The sequence below is a fragment of the Suricata suricatta genome, chromosome 9 (assembly GCF_006229205.1).
Source record: "Suricata suricatta isolate VVHF042 chromosome 9, meerkat_22Aug2017_6uvM2_HiC, whole genome shotgun sequence".
In the NCBI taxonomy this organism is placed as follows: Eukaryota; Metazoa; Chordata; class Mammalia; order Carnivora; family Herpestidae; genus Suricata; species Suricata suricatta.
The window spans coordinates 104885130-104912207 of NC_043708.1; the positions used below are offsets into that span (position 1 = coordinate 104885130).

General features: G+C 43.3%; 1 protein-coding gene and 1 long non-coding RNA gene across 2 annotated transcripts in view; one reads left to right on the forward strand and one right to left on the reverse strand.

Moving 5' to 3' along the window:
- MAP2K5 (mitogen-activated protein kinase kinase 5) overlaps positions 1-27078 on the forward strand; it is a 264767-nt gene that overhangs the window by 210945 nt on the left and 26744 nt on the right. Inside the window, exons 20-21 of the mRNA XM_029952259.1 lie at positions 12922-12983; positions 15904-15949. Coding sequence (XP_029808119.1) covers positions 12922-12983; positions 15904-15949 — 108 coding nt within the window. The remainder of the gene's footprint in view (positions 1-12921; positions 12984-15903; positions 15950-27078) is intronic.
- LOC115300710 lies at positions 3598-7609 on the reverse strand. The gene is made up of 2 exons (XR_003912793.1): positions 7544-7609; positions 3598-4945 (listed from the first exon to the last, which is right to left on the reverse strand). It is a non-coding gene; the product is annotated as an uncharacterized LOC115300710 (long non-coding RNA).

Sequence of the window (27078 nt, forward strand, 5' to 3'; positions counted from 1 at the left end):
TCAGTATTTGATTCCTATTTATGGCCGAATCATATCCCATTGTATGGGTATACCACATTCTGTTTATTTATCAACTGATGAACATTTGGGCTGTTTCTGCTGTTTGGCTGTCATGAATAATGATGTTATGAACATCTGTGTGCAAATTTTTATGCAGACATATGTTTTCAACTCTCTTAGATATATACCTAGAAGTGGAATTGCTGGATCATATGAAAATTCTTTTTAACTTTTTGATGAACTTCCAAACTATATCTCACAACAGCTGCACTATGTTGTATTCCCACCAGCAATTTATGAGGGCTCAAATTTCTCTACATTCTTGCCAGCACTTCCTGTTTTCTGTATTTTGTTGTTGTTTTGTTTTGTTTTATTTTTCAAATATAGTCTTCCTGGTTGATGTAGTCTCTCATTATGATTCTGATTTGCATTTCCCCTGTAATTAATAATGTTGGGAATATTTTCATATGTTTATTGGCCCTTTGAATATCTTATTTGGGGAAAAGTCTGTTCAATTCCATTGTCCATTTTTAAATTGGGTTATTTGTCTTATTATTGAGTTGAACCATTCTTTATATATTCTGGATATGAAGGTCTAAATGTTTTCTCCCATCCTGCGGATTGTCTTTTCACTTTCTTGGTGTTCTGTGACACACAAAAGTTTTAAATTTATTTTTTTGGAACTTGAAGCCATTCTGGTTTGATCCAAGGATGGGCAGGCTTAAATCTTCTTTACCCTATCTCTACCTGCCCTTGGTGCCCACATCAAAGTTCTTGGAGTTCCACTGATTATATCCCAAATAGTCATTCTGTAAACCTATATTAATCCCGGAGCTAGGTATCGGGGTTAGGGATGCAGTTGCCACCATTAAAAATTTTCTGCTCTCGTCAGGACAGCAGGCCAGTAAACAGTCATATCTAAACAGATCACTTTAAACTGCTGGTGGTGGGGCGCCTGGGCGGCTCAGTCGGTTAAGCGTACGACTTCAACTCAGGTCATGATCTCATGGTTCATGGGCTCGAGCCCCGCATCAGGCTCTGTGCTGACAGCTAGCTCAGAGCCTGGAGCCTGCTTCAGATTCTGTGTCTCCCTCGCTCTCTCTGACCCTCCCCTGCTCACGCTGTCTGTCTCTCAAAAATAAATTAAAAAGTTATTAAAAAAATTAAACTGCCGGTGGTATAAGTCACATGAGACTTGATGGCCTGAGCTCTGAGGAGCACACTGGCTCTTTTTTAACCACCCGCATAAATGGGTATTTACAATAAGGTTTTTAATGATGCTTGCGGCTATAGAACTTCTGTAATAAAAAGTGTAGACAAGGTGCTGGGAAACCCAGACAAGAGGGCCGTTGATAGAGAAGGTGATAATGCACCAAAAGTCTCTACAGAGAACGGGACCCCACAGAGCCAGGGGGAGTCAGGCTCAGAGATACCGGAAGCCCCTCCCAGGAGTTCGTCACGACTGCAGTGCTTGGCAGAGTTTTAACAGATGAGACGAGGGCCACATTTCCAAGGATCTTTACATGCTGTGCCTAAAGGCATTTTTGGTGAGGGGGTGGGGAAGGGGGCACATACTGAAAGCATTAAACTGGATCAGTGGAACCAAATCTGTGTTTCAGTAAAATCACTGACAGGGTGTGGAAGGTGGTTTGGGAAGGGCCTTTAGGAAGCTATAGTTCTGATCAGAGATTATGAGGGCTTTAATTAGCCTTAGCATGCTTGAAGAGTATTTAGGAGACAGGATAAACAGACTTTGGTGAGTAATTGGATGTAGGGGAGAGTGGAGAGGCAGGATCAGGGATGAAGCATGCAGCTTGGGCAGCTAGGCCCTCACTGGTATGAGTCACACCAAGAGGAAGGCACGTTCACGGAAAGGTGATTGGCATTCCGTTCATAGGACGGCACTGCGCACCTCATTCAAAATTCCTGTTAATTCCTGTTCTGGACCTAATTATAAGTAGTTTTATCAACTGGACTCTAAGTACCTAGGCTTTTCATTTCTGTCTTCATACTGCTGCCCCTAAAATACAGGGGTCATGTATGAATATTTGTTGAATGAAATGTATACATAATTATAAGAACTTCGTACTTGTCTTTTCAAGACTTCAGAAGAACCAATCCAAAAAGTAAGAGAGGATATGGTGAGAAGGCACTTAAATAATATATGTGGTTCTTTATCGAAATTCTAAAGTCTAGCCTTAACCTCTGTGGTTTACAAGATGTTTCCCCAAGGAAACAAGTTGTTTTCCCATAACACTCCATTTTACAGATGAGGAAACTGAGTGACTGTCAAAGGGTATGGCTCTTTCCATTTACTATGCTATAACTGACCTTGATGGAAGGGAAAAGTGGCAGCTGAACATTCTGGCATCAAAAGTAGAGATATTTTAAAGCTGTAAAAGAAAACAACTTAGAAAGCATGGCAGACATGCCCCAATGGCACAGATCTGTTACGACACAGTTCGGTTTTGCTGTCTATAAGAATGACTCCAGATCTTTAGGAAAGAATTGAATTCTATTCTGCATATCTATTCAAATCGGCAGGAGGGAGCTTGACTCCTTTTAGAAAAATGTATGTATACAAAAGATTTGACTCTTAAACTCCCCCTCATCTTAACAAGATCCATTCCTGCAGAAGCACCCATTCCCCGACAGGTTCCTGAGAGCTGGTTACTGAGGAGCTGCTGGGCTGTGAGTGCAGCGGTACTCTGGGGGCGGAGGGGGCGGGTGAAAATGGTTGCCTAAGAAAACCTCCCTGGAATTCAAAAAGTGGTATTAACCAACCCCAGAGGAAATGCCTAGGGTCTTTGCCACAATTTTGGCTTCTGAAGTTAGTAAAAAGTAAAAGGAACATCCTCATCCCCGCTGCTCCCAGCATCCAAAGGCTGGCCTGTTCCTTTTATAATACACAATGGCAGTGGATTGCAATGAGACAAGAATTGCCGGCCTGAGCTTTCTGACACCCTGTGCAGGCCCTGAGCTTCTGTCCACATGGCTAACACTCTGACCACTCCAGTAAATGGGTGTTGATGTGCAATTCCATGATGTTTATAACTTGTATGAGTTAATGACTGAGGCATTAGAAATTTGGGAAGTTAATTCAAGAGGAAACACAATAGTCTTGTCCTCCAGTAATATTGCTAACTAGACATGTGTCCTGTAGTGTTAGGAATATGTAATTGGGACCCTGAAAACTGATACTTCTCTTTTATGTAAGGCAGCCTTTAGAAATCTAATACCTCCTTTGAAAAGTCCAGTATGTTTAAATTAATGCAGTTTGGCGGTTTTGAAGATCAAAAATAGGTTAGCATTAAAGCCATGATTCCTTTGGTAATTACTTTTTCTATTGGTAATAACTGTTTCTTTAGAAATGACATTAACATTCTACCAAAACACAGCAGTAATCCAAAAGTTAATGTTCTGTTCATTTATAATTATATTTAATTCATATTTATGAGTTGTTGGGAGGGAGGAGAAAAAAAGAAGTGAGTTTAAAGAATGTAACAGAAGAAACAAGTTAAAAGCAAAATTTTCCCTGATAGTCCGAAGGATGTACAAAGTCACCTAAATGGAAAAATATAATTTCTAAACACACAGTTCTATAAATTCAGATTTTATTAGCTGCTGCTGAAAATAATCTGTATTTTTATTGTTTCCTAGTGGCACTGAGTGAATTCAGTGGATAGACTTTCACCATTTCTTCTTTTTCACTAACCAAATATTAGCATAAACATCCCTGTGATTTAGGTTTCAGTAAGTCCATTAGATTTGGGTTTTGTTTGTTTGTTTTTAACCAGGAAAAATTCTGCATCTTTAGGCAGTCACTGAACAAGTAGCTTTGTGTTGTTTTCTTTGAATTGTCCACGAAGCCTGATGTATTATTAATGAATTAATTTCTTGGTGGTGGAGGCGTATGAAAAGCGTTCTGTGAATGGGCAGTTGCCTGGTGGGGCCAATTTTGGCTGCTGTCATTTAACATGTGTTGCTCTATTGTGAAGTCTTATCCAGCCGTAGGACAATGCTCATTTAATCCACCGTGATGGGACCTACACACCCTGAGCCCAAGTTGGATGCCAGGGTCAGTTACCCAGCAGCTCAGGCTGGGGCACTGCTCCGCCTCACTGCCGAGTTGCCGTAATCATTTTGCCTGCCGTTCATTTTCCCTAAACCAGGGAAAATGCGTATGTGAACAGTGCAAATGTTCTCAAAAGAGATTCCAAACCGATCGGCTGGGGCGCTGCCTCCATTCCAGAACGGAGGCAGCGTTCCAGGGAGTCTAAGTTCCTTCCTTCCTCCTGGAAATGGAAGCGTCTGGGCCCACGAGATCCCTGATGTTCGGAGGTCCAGAGTAGCAGATGGCATTATGATTTTCCAAATCCTGATGAACATTCTAACTGAACTTGTTCATTTCACAGTATGTAGTTCTATTTTTTTTTTCTCACTTCCTCCCCCTTCTTCCCTCCCGGTCTCCCTCTCTTTGTTCCTCTCATATTGACTAATTTTAAACTGAAGGGCTATCTTCTTTTCCCCGCTTTAAATTCCCTTCTCCCCAAGTTTATTGTTTGGAGCCAGGTATGGCACAATTTCACGTATAATTTTCAGCCTTCAAGGCACAACTCACACAGCCTTTGAATTTGTTTATCAAAATGCATCAGCAGCTACCACCAGCGCTCCTATATGGCGCAGCCCAGGGAAGTTCGGTCTTTCCCCTTATCCATAGCTCACAGCGCAGGTGGCAAATGCCGGTAATTATTTTAACTAACAGTCGAGTGAACATCAGGAGGACATACAGTGTGACGACGATGTGGTCTTTGGATTTCAGTGAGTTCTCGGAGTCTGACTTGATGGTGTTGTGGCTTGTTGATTTTTCAGGACACGGACCTGCCAGGTTCTTGCCCTTGAACGGTGTGGATGTAGTTCAGATGTCTCATTGTCATCCCCTTACCTATGAAAAGAAGAATCATTCCTTTCATTTCAGAATCTGTTAAGAGTTATTATTCTCCCTTAGATTTTCCTCTTTTGCTTTTGTTTCATATAGTTTATGATCTACCTTTAATCTAAGATTGCTTTTAATCAACACTTTCGTACATAGAACCTGGTGAAGTGTGTATATTAACATTATCATTTAAGTCCTGGATCAAACATGTGTAGCTGGACTTTTCCTGAGGAAAAAAATATTGACCTTACCAGCATATGAAATTCAAACACTATATAGGGACAAGGTAAAACCACAGGTAGGAATTGCTGAATAATTACCTTTAGACCAGCCTGAGCAGGAAGCTTCCCACGAGGGTGAGCTCATTTAATGGTTCCTAAAACTCAATCTTGTAGATGTCAATGGTCATGCTTGATTATTTGCAGCAGTGTTTTATGGAAAAGCAATAGAAATGCATGGGGAGGCTACAGAGAGAGAGGACAATAACGGGTTTTACTTTTGTAAATGAAATCCCTTTGGTGTAAGACAAGCATGTTTTTGCTGTTCTGCTTACACCACAGAAAAGGGAGGTATATGTGGATGTTAGTGTACAGGTATGTGTGTGAGTAGTGGGTGTGCTATTCACACAGACACTTCTAAATATTACTGTGCACTATAGCCTGTGACCAACAAGTGACCTAAAATAAAAACATGTTTATTAGCTATGGAGAGAAAGCAACTGTAAATATGGTTTAAAAGATTAATCCACTTTTGGGACGCCTAGGTGGCTCAGTTGGTTAAACGTCCGACTTCGGCTCAGGTCATGATCTCACAGTTGGTGGGTTCGAGCCCTGTATCTGGGCTCTGTGCTGACAGCCCAGAGCCTGGAGCCTGCTTCAGATTCTGTGTCTCCCTCTCTCTCTGACCCTCCCCTGCTTGCACTGTCTCTCTCTGTCTCTCAAAAATAAATAAAAAACATTTTAAAAAGAAAGAAAAAAGATTGATCCACTTTCTAGTTCTCTGCCTATTTTCAAGGAATTTTATAAAACACCAAGATCTCGGCCCTAGGTTTGGAAAATCTCTAGGTAAATATAAATCTTTTAAGTGATAAAAATTGTAGAGTAAATGATGGGTTAGTTTTGATATTAATGATGGCGTGTTTTCCTTTTTCATCTCAATAACTTCTGCAACATGTTTATGAGAAAAAAAAAGGGAAAATCTTTATAATCTCAAAGTTCAGTTACCTACAGACAGATTTCTTTAGACCTGTTCCTTTTATATTTTGTGGTTTCTATAAGCTATTGGGTTGGGATGTTTACTTGGCTACCAGCTGGTTCTCCCTTGATTTAATGGTTTATAGGTCAGATGGGTGTTTCAGCGGTAAAACTTTAGGCCTTTGGCCCCTGGTTCCAGGTCCTTCTGAGACAAGTTAAATGAGCTGCTACTGTCAGCCCAGACCCAGTGGACAGAACTTCACACCAAAATGCCCACACAGGTAATTTGTCACATCTGGCAACCCAGAGCATGGGGTGACCCAGTGTGGAAATTGAATCATCTTTCACTTCCTCTGCTCAAGGCTTCATGTGGAGTGGGATGAGTCAAAATAGGGCTTTCTGGTCTCCAGCTGAGAGGGGTCACAGGCTTTCTTTTCTGATGATGTCCGTCCTCCAGCCTTCCTAAATCCAAAGCCTCATTCCCAGCCGTGTCCCTCATAGGGCCGCGAAGATAGGTCGGTCGTGTCTGCTTTGTGAAATCAAAACTACACATAATAGCAAAATACTGTTTCCTCACAGAGTGGCCACATTTTTAAGTAAACTGAGTGTTGTTTATAAGCACTGACCGACTTTGTACAACCCCAGTGTGTAATTACGGTTCACTCATATCTTAAACTGGGCTGCCTCGTTCTCTAACTGACCAGGAGCACCTGTCCATCTATTTCTCACCTTTCTCGCTCTAATGAGATGTGACTGCCTTCTCCCCACTCCTCCAACCCCCACTACAGTCTGTTGTAGAAGCAACTTACAGATACAAACACTGAGGACCTTCAAAATATTAAAACTGAGCTAATTTCCCAAAATCTACCATTGGATTACACTTTGGACACATAGACTTTTTTGGTTTGTAGATGAGCTTCTGTGGAGTTCTTTAAAGGTGAGGGTGAAGTTTTTTGTGTCTTTTTTTTTTCCCCAAACTAGGGATCCTCTTCAGTCCAGAGGAGGTATGGATTCTTCAATTGTCTCATGAAAATGCTATTTTAAGGCAGTGAACAGTGGAGAGTCAAAAACCAATTTGGGGAGTTACAAACAGCCTTTGACCTCAACACTGTGGACAAAAGTAGAGCAGTCTAAGAGAGCTGTGGCCATTAGTGTGAGTCCCAGTGTATAGGAACAGAAATTGTTGAGCCAAGCCAAAGGAACATCAGGCTTGAATTAAAAAACTTATTTTTTAAATGTTAGTGCATAACTCAATACTGGTCAGACTCCAAGTGATTCTCTGATGTTAACTACCTATTGGCTTGATGACTTGACCCCATGAGGTCTACAAATGGGCTATTAAGAAATGTTAGAAGGCTTGCCATATTCTGTTTAACTTACCAGGCTGGCTTAATCTAACCACATTGCAACTGACCTTAGAATTCACCAGTTGGCCAACACCTTGAGATTTTTGAGAAGTTGCCCTTCTCTTTGCCTTCTCTGACTGCCAGTTAAGTATAAAATCTTGGAATGTCCGTTTTGCACAAAGAGCAGGGAACAGGACATAGATTAAAATGTTCAAGGTCCCTTTCCTCCCCAGCTGCTTTCTGGAAGTGAGGAAGGAAGAAGGTAGGAGAGCAAAGCAGGTCTCTCACAGCCCTCCAGACTCATACTCTATTTCCTGTCACTCTCCTTTATGAGCTCATGTGTACCAGCCAATCTCTGCCCGCCAGTGCAGCCTGGATGCTTAGCCCTTACTGGGCCGTTTCCTCTATCTTGCAGGGCTGTTTTTCCTCTCTCTTGCAGGTGCACATCTTATTCCCCTAAATAATACACTAGTTCTTCAAGGTTATGGATTAAATATCAGTCATCCCACAAAGCCAGGATCAGACCCTTTGACATGGTAGGTGGTCAAGAAGACTATTGAATGAATGGACAAATAAGTAATGAATAACTATCTTTTTTTCTTTTCAGAGAGAGAGAGAGTGCACACACATCAAGTGGGGGAGGGGTGGGGAGCAAAAGAGACTGGGAGAATCTTAAGCAGACTCCACACCCAGTGCGGAGCCCAACATGGGGCTCTGTCTCAGGACCATGAGACCATGACCTGAGCTGAATCAAAAGTCAGACACTTAACCAACTGAGCAAGCCAGGCGCCTCATACCATTGTTTTTATACAGTATTGCGTGTCTGTGCCTTATCAGTGTCTGAATTATATCCTTGAATTATATCCTTAAGCCTGACCATATCCATGTCAGGTTTCATTGTCATCTCTAATCATGAGTTAAAGGCAAAAATTAAATCCTCAGGTTTTTTTTCTAAGCAAAGTTCCCTTAAGTGCTCTCCATTTGAGTAGTTATGCTAGCCTTTCCCGTTACACAAAGCTAAGCTCCGCCAAGAATCTGAACCTCATCAGAGTTTTAAAAAATAGGTCCCTACCTTTTTCTTTTTAAACTCTCTATTTCAATGTCATTTTAGATTCATATGCAGCTGTAAGACCTAACATGGAGACTGCTTACCCCTCACCCAGTTTCCCCCAGTGGTAGCAGCTCAGGAACAGAGTACGCTACCATAGCCAGGAAGGTGACATTGAGAGAAGCCACTGAATTTATTCAGATTCTGCCAGTTTTCTGTGCACTCATGCGTATGTGTGTACACACGTGTGTGCACCAATATTGTCATGGATCTTTTCAAAGCCAAGAAACATCACGATTAAAAACAACAACAACTATGTATTTAAAATAATGATCTCTCTTCCAAATAAGTGATTCCAAAAGCCTCATCTGTGTTTTCTGTATGTCATGGACCCAGCCTATCCGTCTGCTCCCAAGGTCATAAAGTGTGCTTATTGGAATACTTCGTCTGCAAGTGAACTAGCAGCTGCAGTGATTGGAATCAGACCTCCTTCTCCCTACCCCCCCTCCACTCTTTGAGTGTGCAGGTACACACGCGCACACACTCAGATTTTCTGCTGCTTGCCTTTTTTTATGCCTGAGTACCTTGCTGACAAGTGCTAATAACAAAATACCCAGAGAGAGTCCAGTTGAAGTTAGCATACATTAAACATTCTGAACTTGTCCTTTTGCCCATAGATTGTGCATAATTAATAATTAAACAGTTTCAGTTGTAATGGGTTGACCTTCCTGAACTGTTCATTATTCACCAGGCAAAGGCATCACTCAAACTTTTCTCCCGGTTGTCCTTCGCTGTTCTCCAGCGAGCCACGCGCTTGTGATCCAGTTGTTTAGCAAAAGGGGCTGACCAGGTAGTTACAGAAACCTCCGAGACTTGGAGACTGTCCTCCTTGATGACCAGAATTGCTTACTGAAAGGGTTTATGGCAGCTGTTTTTATAGAACAAGGTCCAGCCTGTGTCCCTCTAGCAGGACTCTAAAGTTGATTTGGGACTAAGATCTCAGGTTAAGGCTTCTGGTGAAGGTTGTGTCCACTGCTTCATTCCATACCTCTGTGCTTAGAAGTTCAACAGAAAAGCTAACCCCCCGAAAAAGCCCTTAAGGTGAAGTAGGGCACCCAGGGTCTTAAAAAGAGTGACTTTTATTTTAGCCAGTCCTGCGAGTTGTTAGCGTCACTGCTTCTCCCATTCGCATTTATATTTTTGAAATGTATTTGTTCATCTTCCCTGAACCCATATTTGACAGAGGACATTTTTGATAAGTAGCAGCACGTACTTTGCTAGATCCCTGTACCCCCTGGCGTGGCTCTCAGTCTCCCTCTAACCCCGGTGACTGGAGGCTCTGCCTCGCTGGGAGCTGCAGGGAAACTGGGGCAGCTCCACCCTGAGCCTCCCTCCCTCCTTCATGCACATTTGAATTAGATCATGAAAGAGGCAGGTTCTTGGAGGTGTTTTACATGCTGGTCTAAACAAATTTCTGATTTTACTTGCTTAAATATGAGAGAAGTATACTTTAAAATCCTCTAGTGCGGTAAACACTGTCGGGTCTATTCATTTGCTTCCCTTTGGCATGTTAACAGCCTGCGTGCTTTTGTGGAGTGGGGAGGCTCTCAGAGGTCTCCTTTGCTCCACCCCCATGCTTGTGCATGGCATTGTCACCACCCCCCCACCCTGCCGGTCGGTCTTCTGTAGCTCAGAAAATTCTCCTTTGAGGTATGCAAGAAACATGGATTTTTAAAAGGAAAAGAAATACCTGGCATTATGCATGTGAGATTAGAATCCCCCCTCACCGCTGCCCCCCTGCATCTCTGATGAGTGATTCTTTCCAGGCACCCCTGAGAGGAGAATCCACTCTCTCAGGTTCTGTAAAGTCGACTTGGGCTGGCATTTTCACAAGTGAAATAAATTATTCATGGGTACCACCCAGTGTTCCTTAGTTTTATGTTATGAGGAACTTAACAGGCTACAATATCAGGTCTTAAATAAAATTAACTACCCATGCAGAGATGTCACACTTCCTCGTCTTGTTTCTCATCCATGTTAAAATGACATCTTCATCAAGTTGCCTAGTCTCTAATTCATTAATTTACTCTTGGTATCATACTTTGAAATGAGGCCCACATTAGCATCATGTTTTATACCATGATCTTGGTAGAAAACCGGCCCAGAATTTTAACCATCCTGGTAAATATTCAGCCACATTAAGGCAGTAGGCTTTTATCTTTCTAAACATTGCATTTTAAATCAACTACTACTCAAGACACTTCTAGTACGGCAGCCTTCGGAAGAATTTCAGAAATGATGACTGAGGGGACTAACTGCCTGATCAGAGGGCTCTGATCAGGTGGTTTTCGTACCTCAGACTTTGAACCATTTTTTTGCTAATAGTTTCTGAGACAGTGAAATGTCATTTCTTGAACTGGGCCTTGTACGGTCTTGCAGGCATGGTGATATATATGGCTTTCCTAAAACAAGTCAGGTTGAAATTGGTATCATGTTTTATTTTTGCTCTTCAAACCGATGGGACTTATGTGACCATTTTATGGTACCTTTATCGAAGACTTGTCATGTTATTGCGTACCTTGTTTCTTTTGAGCGGACTGTTTCATCAGCCCCCTGTTTTTCATGTCGTCTCTGTGTAATGCCTGCATGTAATCCTTTGAACTTGGCAAGATTTTATTTCACTCCCGTTTTCCTTTGTTTCCCTTTCTTCTTGGAAGCCTTTCTCTACTGATGAGAATTTTAAGTTTCTGATTCCTAACCTTCCCCTGCTCTGGATGAATAGAGTAAATTCAAAGAGAACAGATACGTAAAATCTAAGGATCATTTTGTTCACATTCCTTTTCTTTTAACCTCTTTGGGATTTTGGAGAGGGGGAGCTGCTCTGACCTCCTCACTTCCTTTTGATTGAATTGTATTTTCCAGCAGTTTCCAATTGTTTGAATTGGAAACAAAGCCTTAATAAGAGTTCTAGTTAATTTTCTGTCTTGTAATTACCGATCTCATTTTTCTGATAATTGGCCACAGCAATTATATGTATATTTACTAATCACATAGGAGGCTGTGCAAGTGTGTCTATCTGCCACCATTGGTAATGACACGCATATTGCAGAGGTGCTTTTATCAGCTTCTTTTTTCCACTACATCAAAGCTATTTCCTCTCGTTCTCAATAATGAATACATGCATGCATTTGACACAGTTGTGTGCTAGAGAAATTGTTTGGCTCCCACCAAATGCTGCATGCTCTGAGTTTCTTGCCTGCAGCGCTGGAAGGTTGTATGTAATGATATATTGCTCATCCAAATGGCCAAAGCACTCCAAAGCACAGTGAGATTAAAATAAGTCATTCCTTTGTTAATTTAAATAGGTGCATGTATCATACTTTGCAGGGCACTTTGTGTAGGGATGTCAGAGAGGAAAAAAGCCGCCGAAAGGTATTTTTAATAGCAAATGAGAATAGATGGGAATGGAGTCATTTGCAGCTGCCTACTTTATGTGGCTCTCTTGTTCCAACTGTAGGTCTAATGAGATGACTGTTAAAGTACTCTGCAGTGTAATTTCATTACATCCTGAGCCGTTACACTATAAACACAGTGGCGCTCTCTGTCATTCTTGGAAAAACTCCTAAATTCTTAAAGCCTTCCTTTGCAAATGGTAATGGGGTTTGCTCCCTGTTACCCAGTGGTTGTCGTTTGTTGCTGTGTTGTTTCCTGCTCATTTGAGGGCCTCCCACCTCCACCCCCGTTCTGCTTGCTGGTCAAGGTGGGAGTTTTTCATTGTGTCCTTAATTCACTGGCTCTCTCCTTTGACGAGTTTGCCTGGACTGGCAAATAGGCTAAAATTCCTTTTCAGAAAAACAGCTTCCCCCATACAAACCTTTCTGTTCAAGTGAAAAACAGAAACAAAACCAAAAGCAAACTGACCCAAATGATTCAGCAGGCAATTAAGATCAGTTGCATATACAAACAAATGTAAATAAAAAGGAAAGTGTAAATAAATAGCAAATCCAGTAAAAGAAACAAAGGTCAACACAAGAATAATTTCACAGCTCTTTGTTAATTACAAGACCATTTGTGTGTTACTTAAATAATCATTAATTTCTCATTTACACTTTCGTACCTTCTTTCCTACCCTGTGGCTATCATTGTCCTTTTTTCACCTCCCCTCCCTCTTTGCTCTCATGTTTCTCACCATTGTAAAATGTGTGTGGCTTTAAATTTGGCGTTTTTACATAAACATGTGGGAGAGGATGTAGACAGTCTTTTTAATTGGACGAGGCCTTATTTTCCTTTCCACATGGTGGTGAGTCCCTGTCACATTTTCAGGGGGGTGGGGGGCGGATATAAAGGAAGAAAAGGAATTGTTGTGACTTTTGGTGACTTGTTTTTCCTCCATCCCAGGATTCGCCCGTCCTTCCAGTTGGAGAGTTCTCCGAGCCATTTGTACATTTCATCACTCAGTGGTGAGCCCGTTTGCAAACATGCCATGCCCTCAATGTAAATGATACATGCCATTAACTCTGCGGCTCCGTGAGACCTTGTGACCTTCCCTGCTTCCTTTTGGAGATGGGAGGGACTTGGGGGCCTTGGGCAGATGGGGCAGCAAAGCTGAAGAAATTGTTTAAATTATGTAAACGTTATTTACACAAAGGGTTGTAAATGTACTTTAGAGCTTTTTCCTGTTTTAATAAACTGCTGAGAATCAGGCTACCTCTTCGAGCACAGATACTGTTGCCATCCAATATTTTTTTTTAAGAAATACACAATTTTATAGCCCCTCTTGAACAGACATATGAAGCTTATTTTTATTAACGTAACCTCAAGTTACCCATAAAACTGTCTGTCACTTCGTGAAAGCAGCATAGTTTATTAATTCATCGGATTTTCAGTGAATAACTTTTATCTTTGGTTATTATATTTTAGACAGAGTACTGGTGTCCCATTTCAGTGAATGTTGATGTTCCGAAGTCCCTGAAAACATGGTTCCATTCGGCCCACCTGAACCATTAAAGAACTGGGAGGAACCATAGGATTTTGATCAAAGGGGCCCTCAGAGCCCCTGGGCATCCCCTTGGCATTTTACACCTGAGGGAGGGTTCTTTTCCTGCCCTCTCCCCTCCGTAGAACAAGGTCTCCTCCACCTGCCTCTTCCCCATTCGGCAGCACCTGTGTGGCCTGGGCACGCCCGATGCTCTGCTGCCCTCCTTCTGTCTTCTCCCTCACCTCTGCACGGAGAGAGACAGAGACAGAGAGAGAAGGAAACTGGGAGCAGAGCGGTGACCACCCCGAAGCAGGAGACAGAACTAACTAGACACTGTTGTGGACATTCTGGAACTCTCTCACAACTGCCCCTACATTTCTTCCCCTCTTTCACCAAATTCCATTTCATTACCCCGTCAGAGTCCTGTTCAGTGGTGGAAAACAAACCTTTCATTTCTGCAGGGCCACGAAATGGTGCAGTCAGGAGTCCTTGCTAAACTGAAATGGTGGCACGTTGTCCCCTTTCCCTCCCCCCCACCATGATCCATCTGATGATTACACTAAAGTGAAACCAAGAAATATTCCTTAATATAAGTGTCAAGCTTTATCACCTTTTTGACTAAGTGTAATATGTTACCTCTTAATAAAAATGTGTCAGAGTTTATATTCCATAGAAAAATATGTGAGGAGATTTTCCCCCAACTTTAAAATTTTTATTAACACTGTTTCTATTTATTTAAAATACTTATATAATATTCTGTAGCTTTTAAAACCTGTTTTTACCCTGCAGACATTTTCTTTGGAAAGCATGCCATGTTGGTAAAAACACATATATTGGCTGAACACTGGAGTCCCGGGCTCACTGATAATACAGAGCCATTATCCAGAAATGTGAATTAGTCTCTCTCAATTTCCTTTACGTGGAATTCCTAGAAACCCTCAGAAGCACGTCAAGGGAATGCCCCATTTTGAAATGCAGAAACTGAAACATAAACCGAGCCATCCCTACACTGCCCGGGGCGCTGGTGTGGGCGTCACCGCCCTGGAGATGTGGGGTTTGTAATGGGACAGTCGTGCCTCTCGTGTGGCCTGAGACCCACTTTGGGGTGGAGCTGGTTCTGGGCACCTGGGGAAAGCAAATAAGCGTCTACCTTCTTTCTGCCCCAAAAATTAATCAGCTGCTCTGTAAAAGTTTTATGGAGACGGGGAGGGATAACCTGGGTTGAAATTTCCACAGATGTCAAGCTGAAACAGAAATGATAGTGGGTAATAGCCTTGTTTCCCCAAGAGATACAGCTACTTTGGAATGTCAGATTAGGACTGTTACCAACTCCATCGGCGAGACAGCTTGAATTACTTGCTAATGGATGCAGTATTTGAGAGGTGCATATGGTTATTTATAGGGAAGGCAAATGTCCTCAATGTCATTAATGGTTCATAACTACCGTTCTTATTTACCAAATGATCATTAAGTCTTTCTACTAAAAAAAAAAAAAAAAAAACAACTGCCAGCAAATGCAGGGATTATATGATGGGTTTTCTTAGGGCTTGTTAGAGGTTGCCTTATGTAAAGAAAAGCTTCTGTGTGATTCTGAAGTAATAGAAGAAGCAGTCCTCTTTTCGTGACTTCATGCCACAGACACTCTGAATTTAGTACAGATACGGCCACCAAATAGGTAGTTCCCATAGTCACGTCAGTCCTACGTGCGAGTGCTTCCTCATGTAGCTTCGTACAAGGTACAGCTGCTGATTACACTTACTGCACGTAAGACAAGATAATATTTTGTATAAGGAATGTGAGTCTTTAAGCAGCTTAAACCAACTTAACTTCCCCCACAGCTGTTTGATGAATATCACCTTACATGGGAGCTGGAGTAGATGTAGGTGGAGATAATGTAACCGCCCGTCTGTAGTTTTGTAGCATTATCTAGATTCCTGACGTCTTTATTATTTGCCATTCAGAGTAAGAATGAAAGGATTAAGATGCTTTCTCATTTGACCTGGTAGTCATGTTTCTTTTCTTATTACCTTATCCCAATTACCAAAAAAGAAGTATATTGTTCCCTAAATTTAAGTTTGAAATAAATTGAAAACTGAGTCAGGAAGAAATATTGCTGCCTTTTTTTTTCACATTTTTAAATTCATTCTTCATCTGTATTGCAAGAATAACTCTCTCCCCCCCACAAAAATGGTGTTTCTGATTCATGAGATTCCTCCAAAATCTGATTAATTAAAAGCCAAAATAGAAGAAAGGGAATGTAGGCCAATACTTCGGCCAACAATTGAACACATGAATTTGAAAACACTCAGATTCCAGGAAATAGAGTCAGTGGTGGGAATTATAACGCAAGTTCATAAGCGATACAGGTAACAGTGAGTTGTTTTTTTTTTTTCCTTTTACAGCATGAGAAAACAGCCAAAAGAGAGACCAGCACCTGAGGACTTGATGGTAAGTACGTATTTTTAGTCACATTCGGATTTACATGGCTGTGTTTAATATTCTGTTAAAAGAACCAGAGTGGAATTTAACACATCCACAGGCTCTGAAGAGGCCACAGTACTTACAACGTTTGGGCAGGTGTTTGGGAAGCTCGGAGCCTCAGACAGTCGTTTTCTACTTTTTAAAAACCCACCAGCGTTCTTAAATTTAAGGCACAACCCTCTTCCTTCGCCTCACGCTCAAGGATCACAAGTTAATCTGTGTTACTTCCTTGTCCTCATTTGCTGTTACAGCCCCTCCGAATCCAGAGGCTTGGTCACAGAAAGGAGAGTCAGCGTTATTAAGTTTTTAGCGCAGTCCTGCAGGAAATTCTGACCCTGGTGTGGAGTCCTCTTGGATTCATGTAGGATGAAATTAGACTGGCTGCAAAAGATCAAGTTAATGTGAATCTTTGGTCTTTTCCTCAGAAAGAGACATCTCTAAGGCTGCGGGTGCTGTGTTCTCAGCTCCAAGGCTGTTTTCTTTGATTGCAAATGACAGTTTTTAGTTGAGCAAGGAGAGGAACAGAGACACTCCCTAGCAATTCCCAAATGGTCATTTATTTAGTGCAGATTGTTGATCTGACAACGCACAAGCTGTTAGAATAACGCTAGCATCGAGCATTAGTAAATAATAATCATGGTCTGCTCTTTCTTACGTTTTGCGTAAACCATTCCCTGTCTTTACATTATTGCACTCAGAGCAAATTCCGGCCCATTTTCTGTTACCACTTTAAACAATAAGCATTTTATGGATACCAGTTCAGAGGTTTACATCCGTTGTATGCCGTCCTAATCAGCACCCCAAGTGCCCCGGCTGCTCTATGTAACACAGATTCCATCCTGGAATGTAAAGTAACAGCGTGTTTCCCTTGCGCATCGCAAGTGCTTCCCAGGAAGGTAGTTTTCTCCTTCGTGTTACCCCTGAAGCAAATCTTCTATTTCAGGGTAGTTTCAAGTTAAAGTTCACCCCTAAAACCTCTGCAATTTATAACTGTGCAGATTTCACGTCTAGAATAAACTGGTCTTTTGGCGGTGGCGTCCCTTTGATGGTTGGGAAATTCTTGCAGTTAGTCACATTTGAGAAAACTTGGAACAGGTTCTAGAGATGCAGACCCATTTACCTTGTACATTACTATGCTATGGCTGGATAGCTCAGCTATTAAAACAAAGGAATAGGGTTTCATAAAACAGATATCTGTTTGTAAATGCGTGTTTCAGCGCTGCAATGAGCTGGCCACTTATAAATAACACACTGCAGATGGTACGTACACCCATAAATGCATATGAATGTATATCTTGGTAAGGAACACAACTCCAGGGCGACAAGTCATAAAGACAAGGCTAAAGGGTGAGTACTTTCAGTGCCTTAGAAGTGTATGTAAGGGTCTGTGTGTGTGTGTGTGTGTGTGTGTGTGTGTGTAGAGAGACAATCAGTACATATATTCCAGTATCTCTCTTTACAACTGTACACACTGGTATGTGCTGTCCCATGGTTTTAATTAATAGATAACAATAAAACTATAAAATACAGGGCGCCTGGGTGGCTCAGTTGGTTAAGCAGCCGACTCCAGCTGGGGTCATGATCTCACAGTTTGTGGGTTCTGTGCTGATAGCTCAGAGCCTTGAGCCTGTCTTCAGATTCTGTGTGTGTGTGTCTCTCTCTGACCCACTCCTGCTCACGCTGTCTCTCTCTCTCTCTCTCAAAAATAAATAAAACATTAAAAAAATAAAACAATAGACTTAGATTAGTTGAAAAGATATATTAAATAAATTAATAAATAAATGAAATCTGTAAAATACAATGAAAAATGTAGTCAGAGGATCCACCATCCTATACTTAACATTTTTAGTTTAATTTGATTTAACTGGACATATTGCCTTATGTGCAGCACCAGTGAGGCCCCCTGGCTTAGAAAGGGCTCAGTGAGGAGGCAGGAACCTTGCAATGTGTGTGTGGCTCCTGTGGTCAAGAGGGCTGGGCCCTGCTTGCCTCTGGCCGTAGTATTGAGCCGAATAGGGAATGGGAAAGTGCATGGGTTGTACCTGGCTTGAGGAGCCTGAGTCACATCCTAGGAACCTAGTCTTAAGGAACCAGTTTTTTTAATTTTTTCTAGCATATTAATGGCTTTAATTTTTCCTTTTCCCTCCCCGCCTACAACCTATGTGATGGTGCTCCCATCTGGAAGCTGAGCATCCTCCAGAATGCATGCACCGTAGAGGATGTTTGTCACTATGGGCGGGGGCCTGCCTTCCACAAAAAGGGCAGTTTACCTCCTGAGCGCAGGACCACCACCCAGCGGGGGATCGATGTGGCCTGTGCAGCTCGGGCCGCATCAACTGTGAGGCGTGCAGAACGGTCCAAACCAAAGGAGGAGAAGCAGAGATGGGACCAGGTGGAAATACTGAGTGTTACAGTCGCATCACTAGGGAGCTCCGGTGTGACCGTGGCTGCCAGTGAATACAGCACGTGCTGCCCAAGTAGATCAGACCGCAGGGAGGGGCGGGCCAGGCACATGGTGGGCGTGCAAGCAGTTTCTGTCTTTATTGGGGTGGGGGGTGACCTTATATCCAGAATACCCCAGACAACACCATCATCTTTACGATTCTTGACCATGTCAATCTTAAAGAGGAAGTGTAAAAGTTTACAAGTTAGGCTCTTGAGGCCCCTAAAATCCCAGTGTTAGGACTCATCTAGGTGTTTAGCTATTTAATTCTACTTTATATGTCTTTGTTCCTAAGATGGTTATCCGTTTTTTTTGTTCTAAGTAGAAGTATATGAATGCTGGGCCAAGACATTTCCTTAAACACTCACATTTTGGGGAATCTGGGGTTCATTTGACCTGATCTACCTTTCTGGCATGTGGCCATTAAGCTACATAAAGAACTCATTCAAAAGTTTTATCCACTGCATCTACATCATCTTTGGAGATCTCAGAACCACTTGAATAATTGAATTCAGCAGATATTTGTAGACTATTATGGGCAAAGTCCCGTGCTAGATTCAACAGAAGATACACGGAAAAACAAGTCACATTCATACAGTCTTGCAAGGGACACAGCAAGTATACAGATCACTAGAATAAAGTAACTGCCATTAAAAAAATGGCAGAGTTCTGTGAGGATCCATTAGGGGAAACGGAGAAAAGCTACACAGAGAAGGTAGCCTTTGCAAAGGGCCTTTGGAGTATGAACTGATTTTTAGTAGAGTTTTCAAGGTGACGTTCCAGGCAAAGGAAACAGGCTGGGCAAAGCATGAGTGTGTAGAGGCCCAGACTTTTTCAGAGCAATGTGAAACCTCTAGTGCCTTTTGGGAACAGAAACCATTTTGACAGTGGCCTTGGGGAGTCCCAAACCCACAATGGTGGAATTCAGATAGGCAACACGTTTACCATCCACTGGGTGATCTGTTAAGAAATTCCTCCTCTTGGAGAAGAAACCCTAGTCCAAGTCTGAAAACTTTGATCTCACATAGAAGCAACACCACCAACCCACCCACCAATCCATACCTTTCTTTGTGAGTGGACTCCCATTCAAAAATATTAGAATCTTTCATCCTTTAGTCTTTCAAGACCTATTGCATAACCCAGGAGTCACAGTTAAGCCCAACAAAGGAAAACCAGCTGTGCAAGCAGCTAAGAAAGTTGACATGCTGGCCCCCACCCCAACACATACACTCTTTCTGATCCTAAAAAAATGATGCCCTTATTAAAGAACCCACTTTTAAATCACCCAGGTATAAATTGCAGGAAAGATCTATGTGAGCACTATGAGCCCTATGTCCAGCTCCGTGATATAGGACCCACAAACTTGGAAGAAAGTTTCCGAGCTGTAAAGACCATGGAGGTGGCAGACAGAATGATCACCAGGCGTCAGACTACCAGGCAGGAATGTCACAGCTTATGTGGAGTGCGGGACGGGTTGGCGAGAACGCAGGAAGAAGGGAGAAGACCCTAACACAAGGGTGTTGGAGACATTTCCCCCAAATGTCAGTGATCAGATTGAAGGACACACAAAACAAAAACCAGACCCCTAAGTTCAGAAACAGACAGCTTGAGATGGGCGCATGTTGAGATGGAGAGTTTCAGGTCTGGTGCGCTATTCAGATGGAGGGTATAGGTGTTTGTGACTAAAAGGGATATGGTGAGAGGCATTATTGTATAGAGCCTTGCTCGGGTAAGCCACCGAGAATTCCTTGCTGAGTTAGTCTTCCTTTAGGGCTCTTTGGTAGCTAAGGTCAGGCTGTGATTTAGCAGAAAAGCCTCCACACTTCCCTTCCCTTGTCAGCAGCTCCCCATTCCCTCCCTGCTTTTGTGTCTTCATCTGCAAAACGGAGGGGATGGACGAGATCACCAGTCCTTGACCTAGGGTCCGTGACTTCAGGAAGTCTGTTAAAGCCCCTGAAATTACATCCAACATCGTGCATGCATGTGGGGATTTGCATCCTTTTCTGAAAAGCGGAATTTGTGGCTGTCATCAGTTTTTCAAACGGGACCGTGACCCTGAATGATTGTTAAGTTCCCTGGCTGCCTTTCATTCTGTTAGTTAGTGCATTCAGCCAGGACCAGACAGGCAGCCCAGGAGGGAGGCATTCACTGGGAGGGTGCTGGCCTGGCCACAGAGGAGGGAAGGGAAAAGCCCTCCCTGTGGGCCTTTAACCTCCCGGGCCTATCCTGAATGTGGGCCTTGACTCAGGGAGGGAGCGTAGGGGCTGTGGGCACCTCCGCAGTTACCATTTGGGTTCAGAGTGCTGTAGATCCTTCTATGCATTTAGAGTATTTCCAGAAGCTTTCCGTGTCTAAGCTCTATTTAATGGAATCTATGCATAATAAGTAATCAGGTCAGAAGAAGCAGCATCCCGGTTTGAGATCAATCGCTGGCTAATACTTTATCTAGGCCACTTTATTATCTCATGCTGATCCGATTCCCATTCTCCTCCTCCTTTGTAGCGTGCACTTTGGCTGTGGTAAAAGTACGGATCACATACATATTAAAAACATATACCCATTCTATCTGTATGTAAATGCGTGAGGCACAGCTGGATATTGCAGAGGAGTTTGATTTACTAATAGTTATTATCTGTTCTAGCTGTTCAGTGGCAGAGAGAATTTCAGAGAAGCAAGCTGGCGCAGAAATTGTCTCTATGCTATTACTATACTGCTCTAGTAATTGTTTAAAAACATGGGCTCTCTCCTTAGGCCCCAACAATGTCTGTCATTTCGTGCATTTCCTGGTACATTCCAGAGCAGGGCGTCCTCCTTTAGCATTTCCTCAGGTTTGGGGTTTTTTTGGTTTTTGATTCAGAAACACAGAGTGCAGTTTTGCAATTGAAATTTGACATTTTGCTTAGAAAGCAAGTAAATCCTGGGACTGGAAATATAAAAGCAGGTGTGGGATCTTGAGGGAGGGTTGTCAGTTACAATCAAAATAGTGCTTTTAGATATTTTTCCCCCTTCATCTCAATCAGCAGCTGCAAACTTGAAGGCATCTCATTTCTCAGAAAAGGCTTTATGTATAAGAAGTGGTATTGTTTGGGGGCTAATAAACACCAAACTGCTCCAGAAAAATCTGTTTAAACATTTAATTACTTGCAAAGAGACATTAACTTGTTTAACTCCTCTAAATTACATTGTCACTGGTAGCGTCTCTGCTTATCCAAACCTGATTGTAATTACATTTTCAGATAGTCCCGTCGCTTGTTCTCTCAGGTAATCAATGGATGTGATAAACTGGACATCTGCACAGTCCCTTTTAGAAACTGGAGAATGCACCAGGTTAGATTTTCATCTGTCCAGCACTTCCAGTGTAACTTTTGGATTTACACCAAATGGCTTTGTTCACCATTGTCAGCCCCAAACCTTTTGACCACTGCAGTAGTCAGAATGCACAGGGCAGTTAAGACGGTGTTGTTATTCAGGCTGTTGCAATATGGAGAGTGTTTGTTAACGTGGAATGTCTCAGAGAAAAGGAAAGGAGCCAAGGTCATGGAGGCAGGTGAACAAGAAGTCATCAGTCAGGAGGAAGGAGGAAACGGGTCTGGGAAAGCAGGGTGGTCCTTTGTGGCTGACAAAAGAGAGAGGGAGACTTCTCATCTGTATTTCTTTCTGGGACCGCAGGGCTCAGATAAAGTTCACTATTACCACCGTGGTCTACCGAACTCAAGGATGAGTTTCAGTTTATTTTGATCCAGAGTTTACATGTCTCCTAAGCACAAAGAGGAAGAAAGGCACATTTCAGCTGCCTTCTTGCATAGTGATCATGGACCACTCTGCTTGCAGTCTAAAGTTTTCAAGATGCTAATGCTGATTTAACAACCAGTTCTAAACTTGGTTGTCATGTACTACATCTAGCTATCACCTGTGTCTTAAAGTGCATGTTTTACAACAGACCCTTAGGGCCAGACTCATACGTGTGTCTGGCCACCCATTCTTGTAGACATCATTTTCAGTTCTTCATCTGGAGGTGCAAATCAGCTCATTAGCTAAGGCCCCCAGAATTTGCAGGGAGAAGCCCTGGCTGGGATTGTAACTTCAGCTAAGTATTTCCTTCCAGCACAAATAGCATCACAGAAGCCTGGGAGCTCCACACAAGGTCCAGTCGACAACCATGTAATGATTTTTTTTTTTTCAAGTTCTGAAGGCCATTAAAAACATCTGTTTGTGTCTGCTTATAAATAGGAATCCACTAGTAAGACGTTGATTTTAGCTTTTTAATTGCACATAATTACAACGGCAGAATCATTGTCTGGATGCTTGAGATCGCACTAAATCAGACAGCTTTAATTTGAATTTTTGATGACACGTTAGCACTTCAGCAAGAACAGAGAGATTATAACCCCAGAAAACAAGCTTTGTTTTTCCACAGACGTGACTGCTTAATCTTTCCATGAGACTTTAGCAGATATATGTGTGTGTGTGTGTTTGTGTGTATTTATATACATGCGTGTAGCAAGAGAGATACGGATAGATAAAATCTGTCACTCCTTGATCATGGGGATCTAACAGTTTTAATTTCCCAGTTAAGGATAACTGTTTTCCTCCATCAGTCAGGTCAGATCTCTTAATATGGTGATGATTTGCCTGTTTAAGGCTGCGGTTTTTTGAACTCCTGCCTGCAATGCTTCTTTCTTGTTTTACTGGGCCAACTGTCATCTTCCTGGCATCACGCTCCACGGCATGACAAGGCTGTGAGGCCTTGACCACAAAAATAGTTTGGTCATCCTGGACGCAGTAAAGCCCATCGCCCAGGCCGCTCTTCAGCGTTCCGCCGCGTTCCCAGGCGGCTAAGCCAGGACCAGGGAGGATGTTGTCCATCAGGTCCTCATCTGACACCACTCAGCCCTTTGGACAGCTTCTTTGATTAGGACGGTGACCTCGGTTTGGAATGCCCTCCTCTCCCCTGTCCCCGAAGGTCACTGTCCTCCTCCCCATCCCAGTGAGGGGAGCACTCCCTACTCTGAAGCACTCCAGAATTTATTGCCTCACTTGTAGTAGCACTTAATTACACAAATTACATATTCATCTTACAGTCACAAGTTGGTCCATGTAGTACAGTGGTTCCTAATGCTGGCAACTCATCAGAATCATCCAAGTGGGTTAAAAACCAGAGGGGAGAAAAATGCCTGGATCCCAGCCCAGATCAAAGAATCTCTGGCATTTGGGCCACAGAGCAGGTACGGTTTTATTTTTTAAAGTTCTCCAGGTGATTACAAGGAGCAGCCAGAGGTGAAATTCATGAGTTTGATGCCTTTTTTCTCCAACTAGATTGTAAGTGCCTTTAAGGAGGGTCATGCTCTCATAATCCAGCACCTGGCACCGTCCTCCACGCCTGTCGTTCAGACGAGGTCTCCCGTCTAATCACATGTGCCCGGCTCTCTCGTCCCAGGCACTAACACACCGTACTAGACATCAGACACACACACAGGATAGGCCCCTTGTTCTCCAAGAGCTCACACAGCAAAGCAGAGGAAACCGACCCAAGAACAGGCACTCTCTAGACATTGTAACATGCAATATGACCACACTAGAATGCACGGTCCGAGCCAAGGTTTTTGTTTGACTTGCTCAGAGGTCTTCTGGGTAAAATAATGTGGTGCCAAAATGAGGGAGTTTTTAAGATGTCGTGGTGTTTGCAGGGATGCTATTCGAAGCATTTAACACCCAGCACAGCCTGGGTGTGACCCATCAGGGCAGGCCCCAGGGTCTGGCCAGCCCACCTTGAAGCATGGGAAGAAAATAACAATGTCAAGTAGTTCTTGCTCAGCAGCACCTATGATCTTTGGCATGCGTTCTGACCTCTTGAGAATTCGCTCCCTGCGGTTTACTCCAAATCAAGAGGTCATCAGAGAGCCAAGACCTAGAGGAGACCACCTGGCCAGCCCCGTCTTTGCTTGGTTAGATTAATGGCGAGAGGACTTGAAAGTCTTTATCAGCATAGAAGATGCATGCCACCCCAGCCCCTAGCTCTCGGGAATAATGGACTAAGTTGAAAAAGACCAGAGACCTTTAGCCATTTGGAGGGAGAAGAGGGGGAATATAGAAGGATCCAAAGCACAGTTTCTGTGATTTGGGAATTGCCGTTGAAGGCAGCAAACTTGTTTTCCTGTGAGTACACTCCAATAAATAGATGTGATTCTTATCAATAATTAATGAGTCTAACCAGGAATTTCAAGGGCTGGAAAAATATTAGAAGCCTCGTATTTACAGTTGAAACCAGCTGGATTTGTTTAATGGGTTGTTTGCTTTTTAATTTGTAGCGGTTTTGGGAGAGACCTTTGGGGATCGGGAGTCTTGTGGTTTCCGTGGGCCCTTTTGTAGATATACGGTTATTTGCGGGGGCCAAATCTGCCTACAGATAACTTGAGGTTCGCTTGGCCATTTAGAGACTGCCTGAAGGCAGTGGAGACATTTGCGCCTTCTGTCCTCTATTTAATTTTCAAGATTAGAATTAAACGTTAGGTCTTGGTCTACCGAGAGACATTTGCCAGAGCATGCACTAGTTTCTTCCCAGTATCCTGGTGTACCGTTTCTCTGTTCTCTTAATATAAGTGGTCACTGATCCTGAAGTAGGAGGCGAGGTAGCATTCGTTTACTTGTGCGAAGGTTCCCTGGACACAAATAAAAATGGAATTTTCAAATGTAACCCGATTAACTCTTAATTGTGCACCAGTAGCCCACGTGTCTCACCTCCTTCGCAAGGCTTCCGAACGACCTGCGTCTGCTTTTAAACTTGGGTCGGGGGAAGGGCATTCAGTTCATAGCAGGACTTTCTAATTGTGGGCTTGGTGTGGCATTGACAAAAATTTGTATAACTATGGTACATTTTTCCACTTAAGAGGGCTGTGCTGAAGCATTTTTAATTGGATTTTCATGGTGATTGACAGCATTTGATTACGACAGTAACTTTATTTGGCTGGACTGCTCTCGCCTCTTGTTCAGGGTTTTCCATCAAAGCTCTGTTTTATCCTCTGAATCCCCAGTGGAGCAGCAGTCATTGTGGAAGAGCCTTTTAGCACCTTTGTTGTCACCATCCCTGGTGATGATTGGGCCCAGCTGGTAGTAGATAAGAAAATGTCCCTTTCACAAAGAGGCTGTGTCTCCCGCCTCTGCGGCTTCAATAATTTTAAGAGCCCCCAAAACCTGTTGAGGATTAGAAGTAGCTTTAGATGTGAAATGAGTGTTAAGTATTAGTAATCGGGAGATTAGGGCCCCGGGGACCATTGGAGACAAACAGCCGCAATTAAGGCAAATCTGCCGATGTAAACAAAATTTAGCAGAAACAGATGCCCTAACCATTTTGGGGGATTGATTTGAGGGCACCAAGGAATCGATTTTTGTCTTGTTTACACTTTCAAACCCCTGTGATATACTGAAAGGCAAAATATTTCATACAGCCTGATTTTAGTTAATTTTTTTTTTCAGTGCCTCACAGTAGGCGCCTGTCTTCTCGCAGTGACCAGGCCTGAGTTTATTCAGCATTCACAGGGAGCAGCTAATTGTCTATGAAGGGCCCCCGTGTTTAAATGGGCTTGACAGGAATTTAAATTTTGTTTCAATCAACCCCTGTGCTCACAGCCTGCTCCAGTTTCTAATTTTTAAATTAAACATGATTTTTTTTTTAAGCCACAGCCTTGCCTCTGGAATACTTCGGCTCTAACTCTCGGAAGGCAAGTCGGCAACCCTGGAACACTGGTGTGTGTGTACAGGGCCTGAGGCACCAGCTCCTGGGCTGGAAAGTTCTTTCTCCAAAGCAGGCATTTCCTGGCCCCTGTCAGGGAGGTCAGCTGAGCCGGCGCTGGGCACACTGTCCTTCCCACTTTCGGAAATAGCCCGGCTCTCCTGTGCAGGCAGCAACACCGCATCATCTGGAAACTGGGTTAAGTACCAAAGAGAGGCGTGAGGGTAGATTTAGAGGGCTGGCTGAATCATAACCCGCCGCATGTCTGGTACAGAGATTCCGCTCTCGTGGACAGGAGGGGCCACGCTTCAGGCATCACAATGTGCTCTCTCACCATTTTTATTTGTCGAGCGTCCGCTCTGTGCAGAGCAGCCTGCCCGATGCCAGGAAAGCGGTATGTCAGCCCTGAATCCTGACCTCAGCCAGCTTATGGTCGAGCAAGGAACATGATGATAGAAACAACCAAGCACTGGACAGAATGGGAGAGCCACCAGAGGCCCTGCCTCACCTACTCCTCCCCATGTTCACTGCCCCTTCACACCCTGACATGCTCCCCCACATGCACACTGTGCCCTGACACCCTCACAGTGCCCACGCTGTGCCCTGACACCCTCACGGTGCCCACGCTGTGCCCTGACACCCTCACGGTACCCTGACACCCTCACTGTGCCCACACTGTGCCCTGACACCCTCACGGTGCCCATGCTGTGCCCTGACACCCTCACTGTGCCCACGGTGTGCCCTGACACCCTCACGGTGCCTGCACTGTGCCCTGACCTCCTCACAGTGCCCATGCTGTGCCCTGACATCCTCACTGTGCCTACACTGTGCCCTGATACCCACGCTGTGCCCTGACACCCTCACGGTGCCCTGATACCCTCACTGTGCCCACGCTGTGCCCTGACACCCTCACGGTGCCCTGAC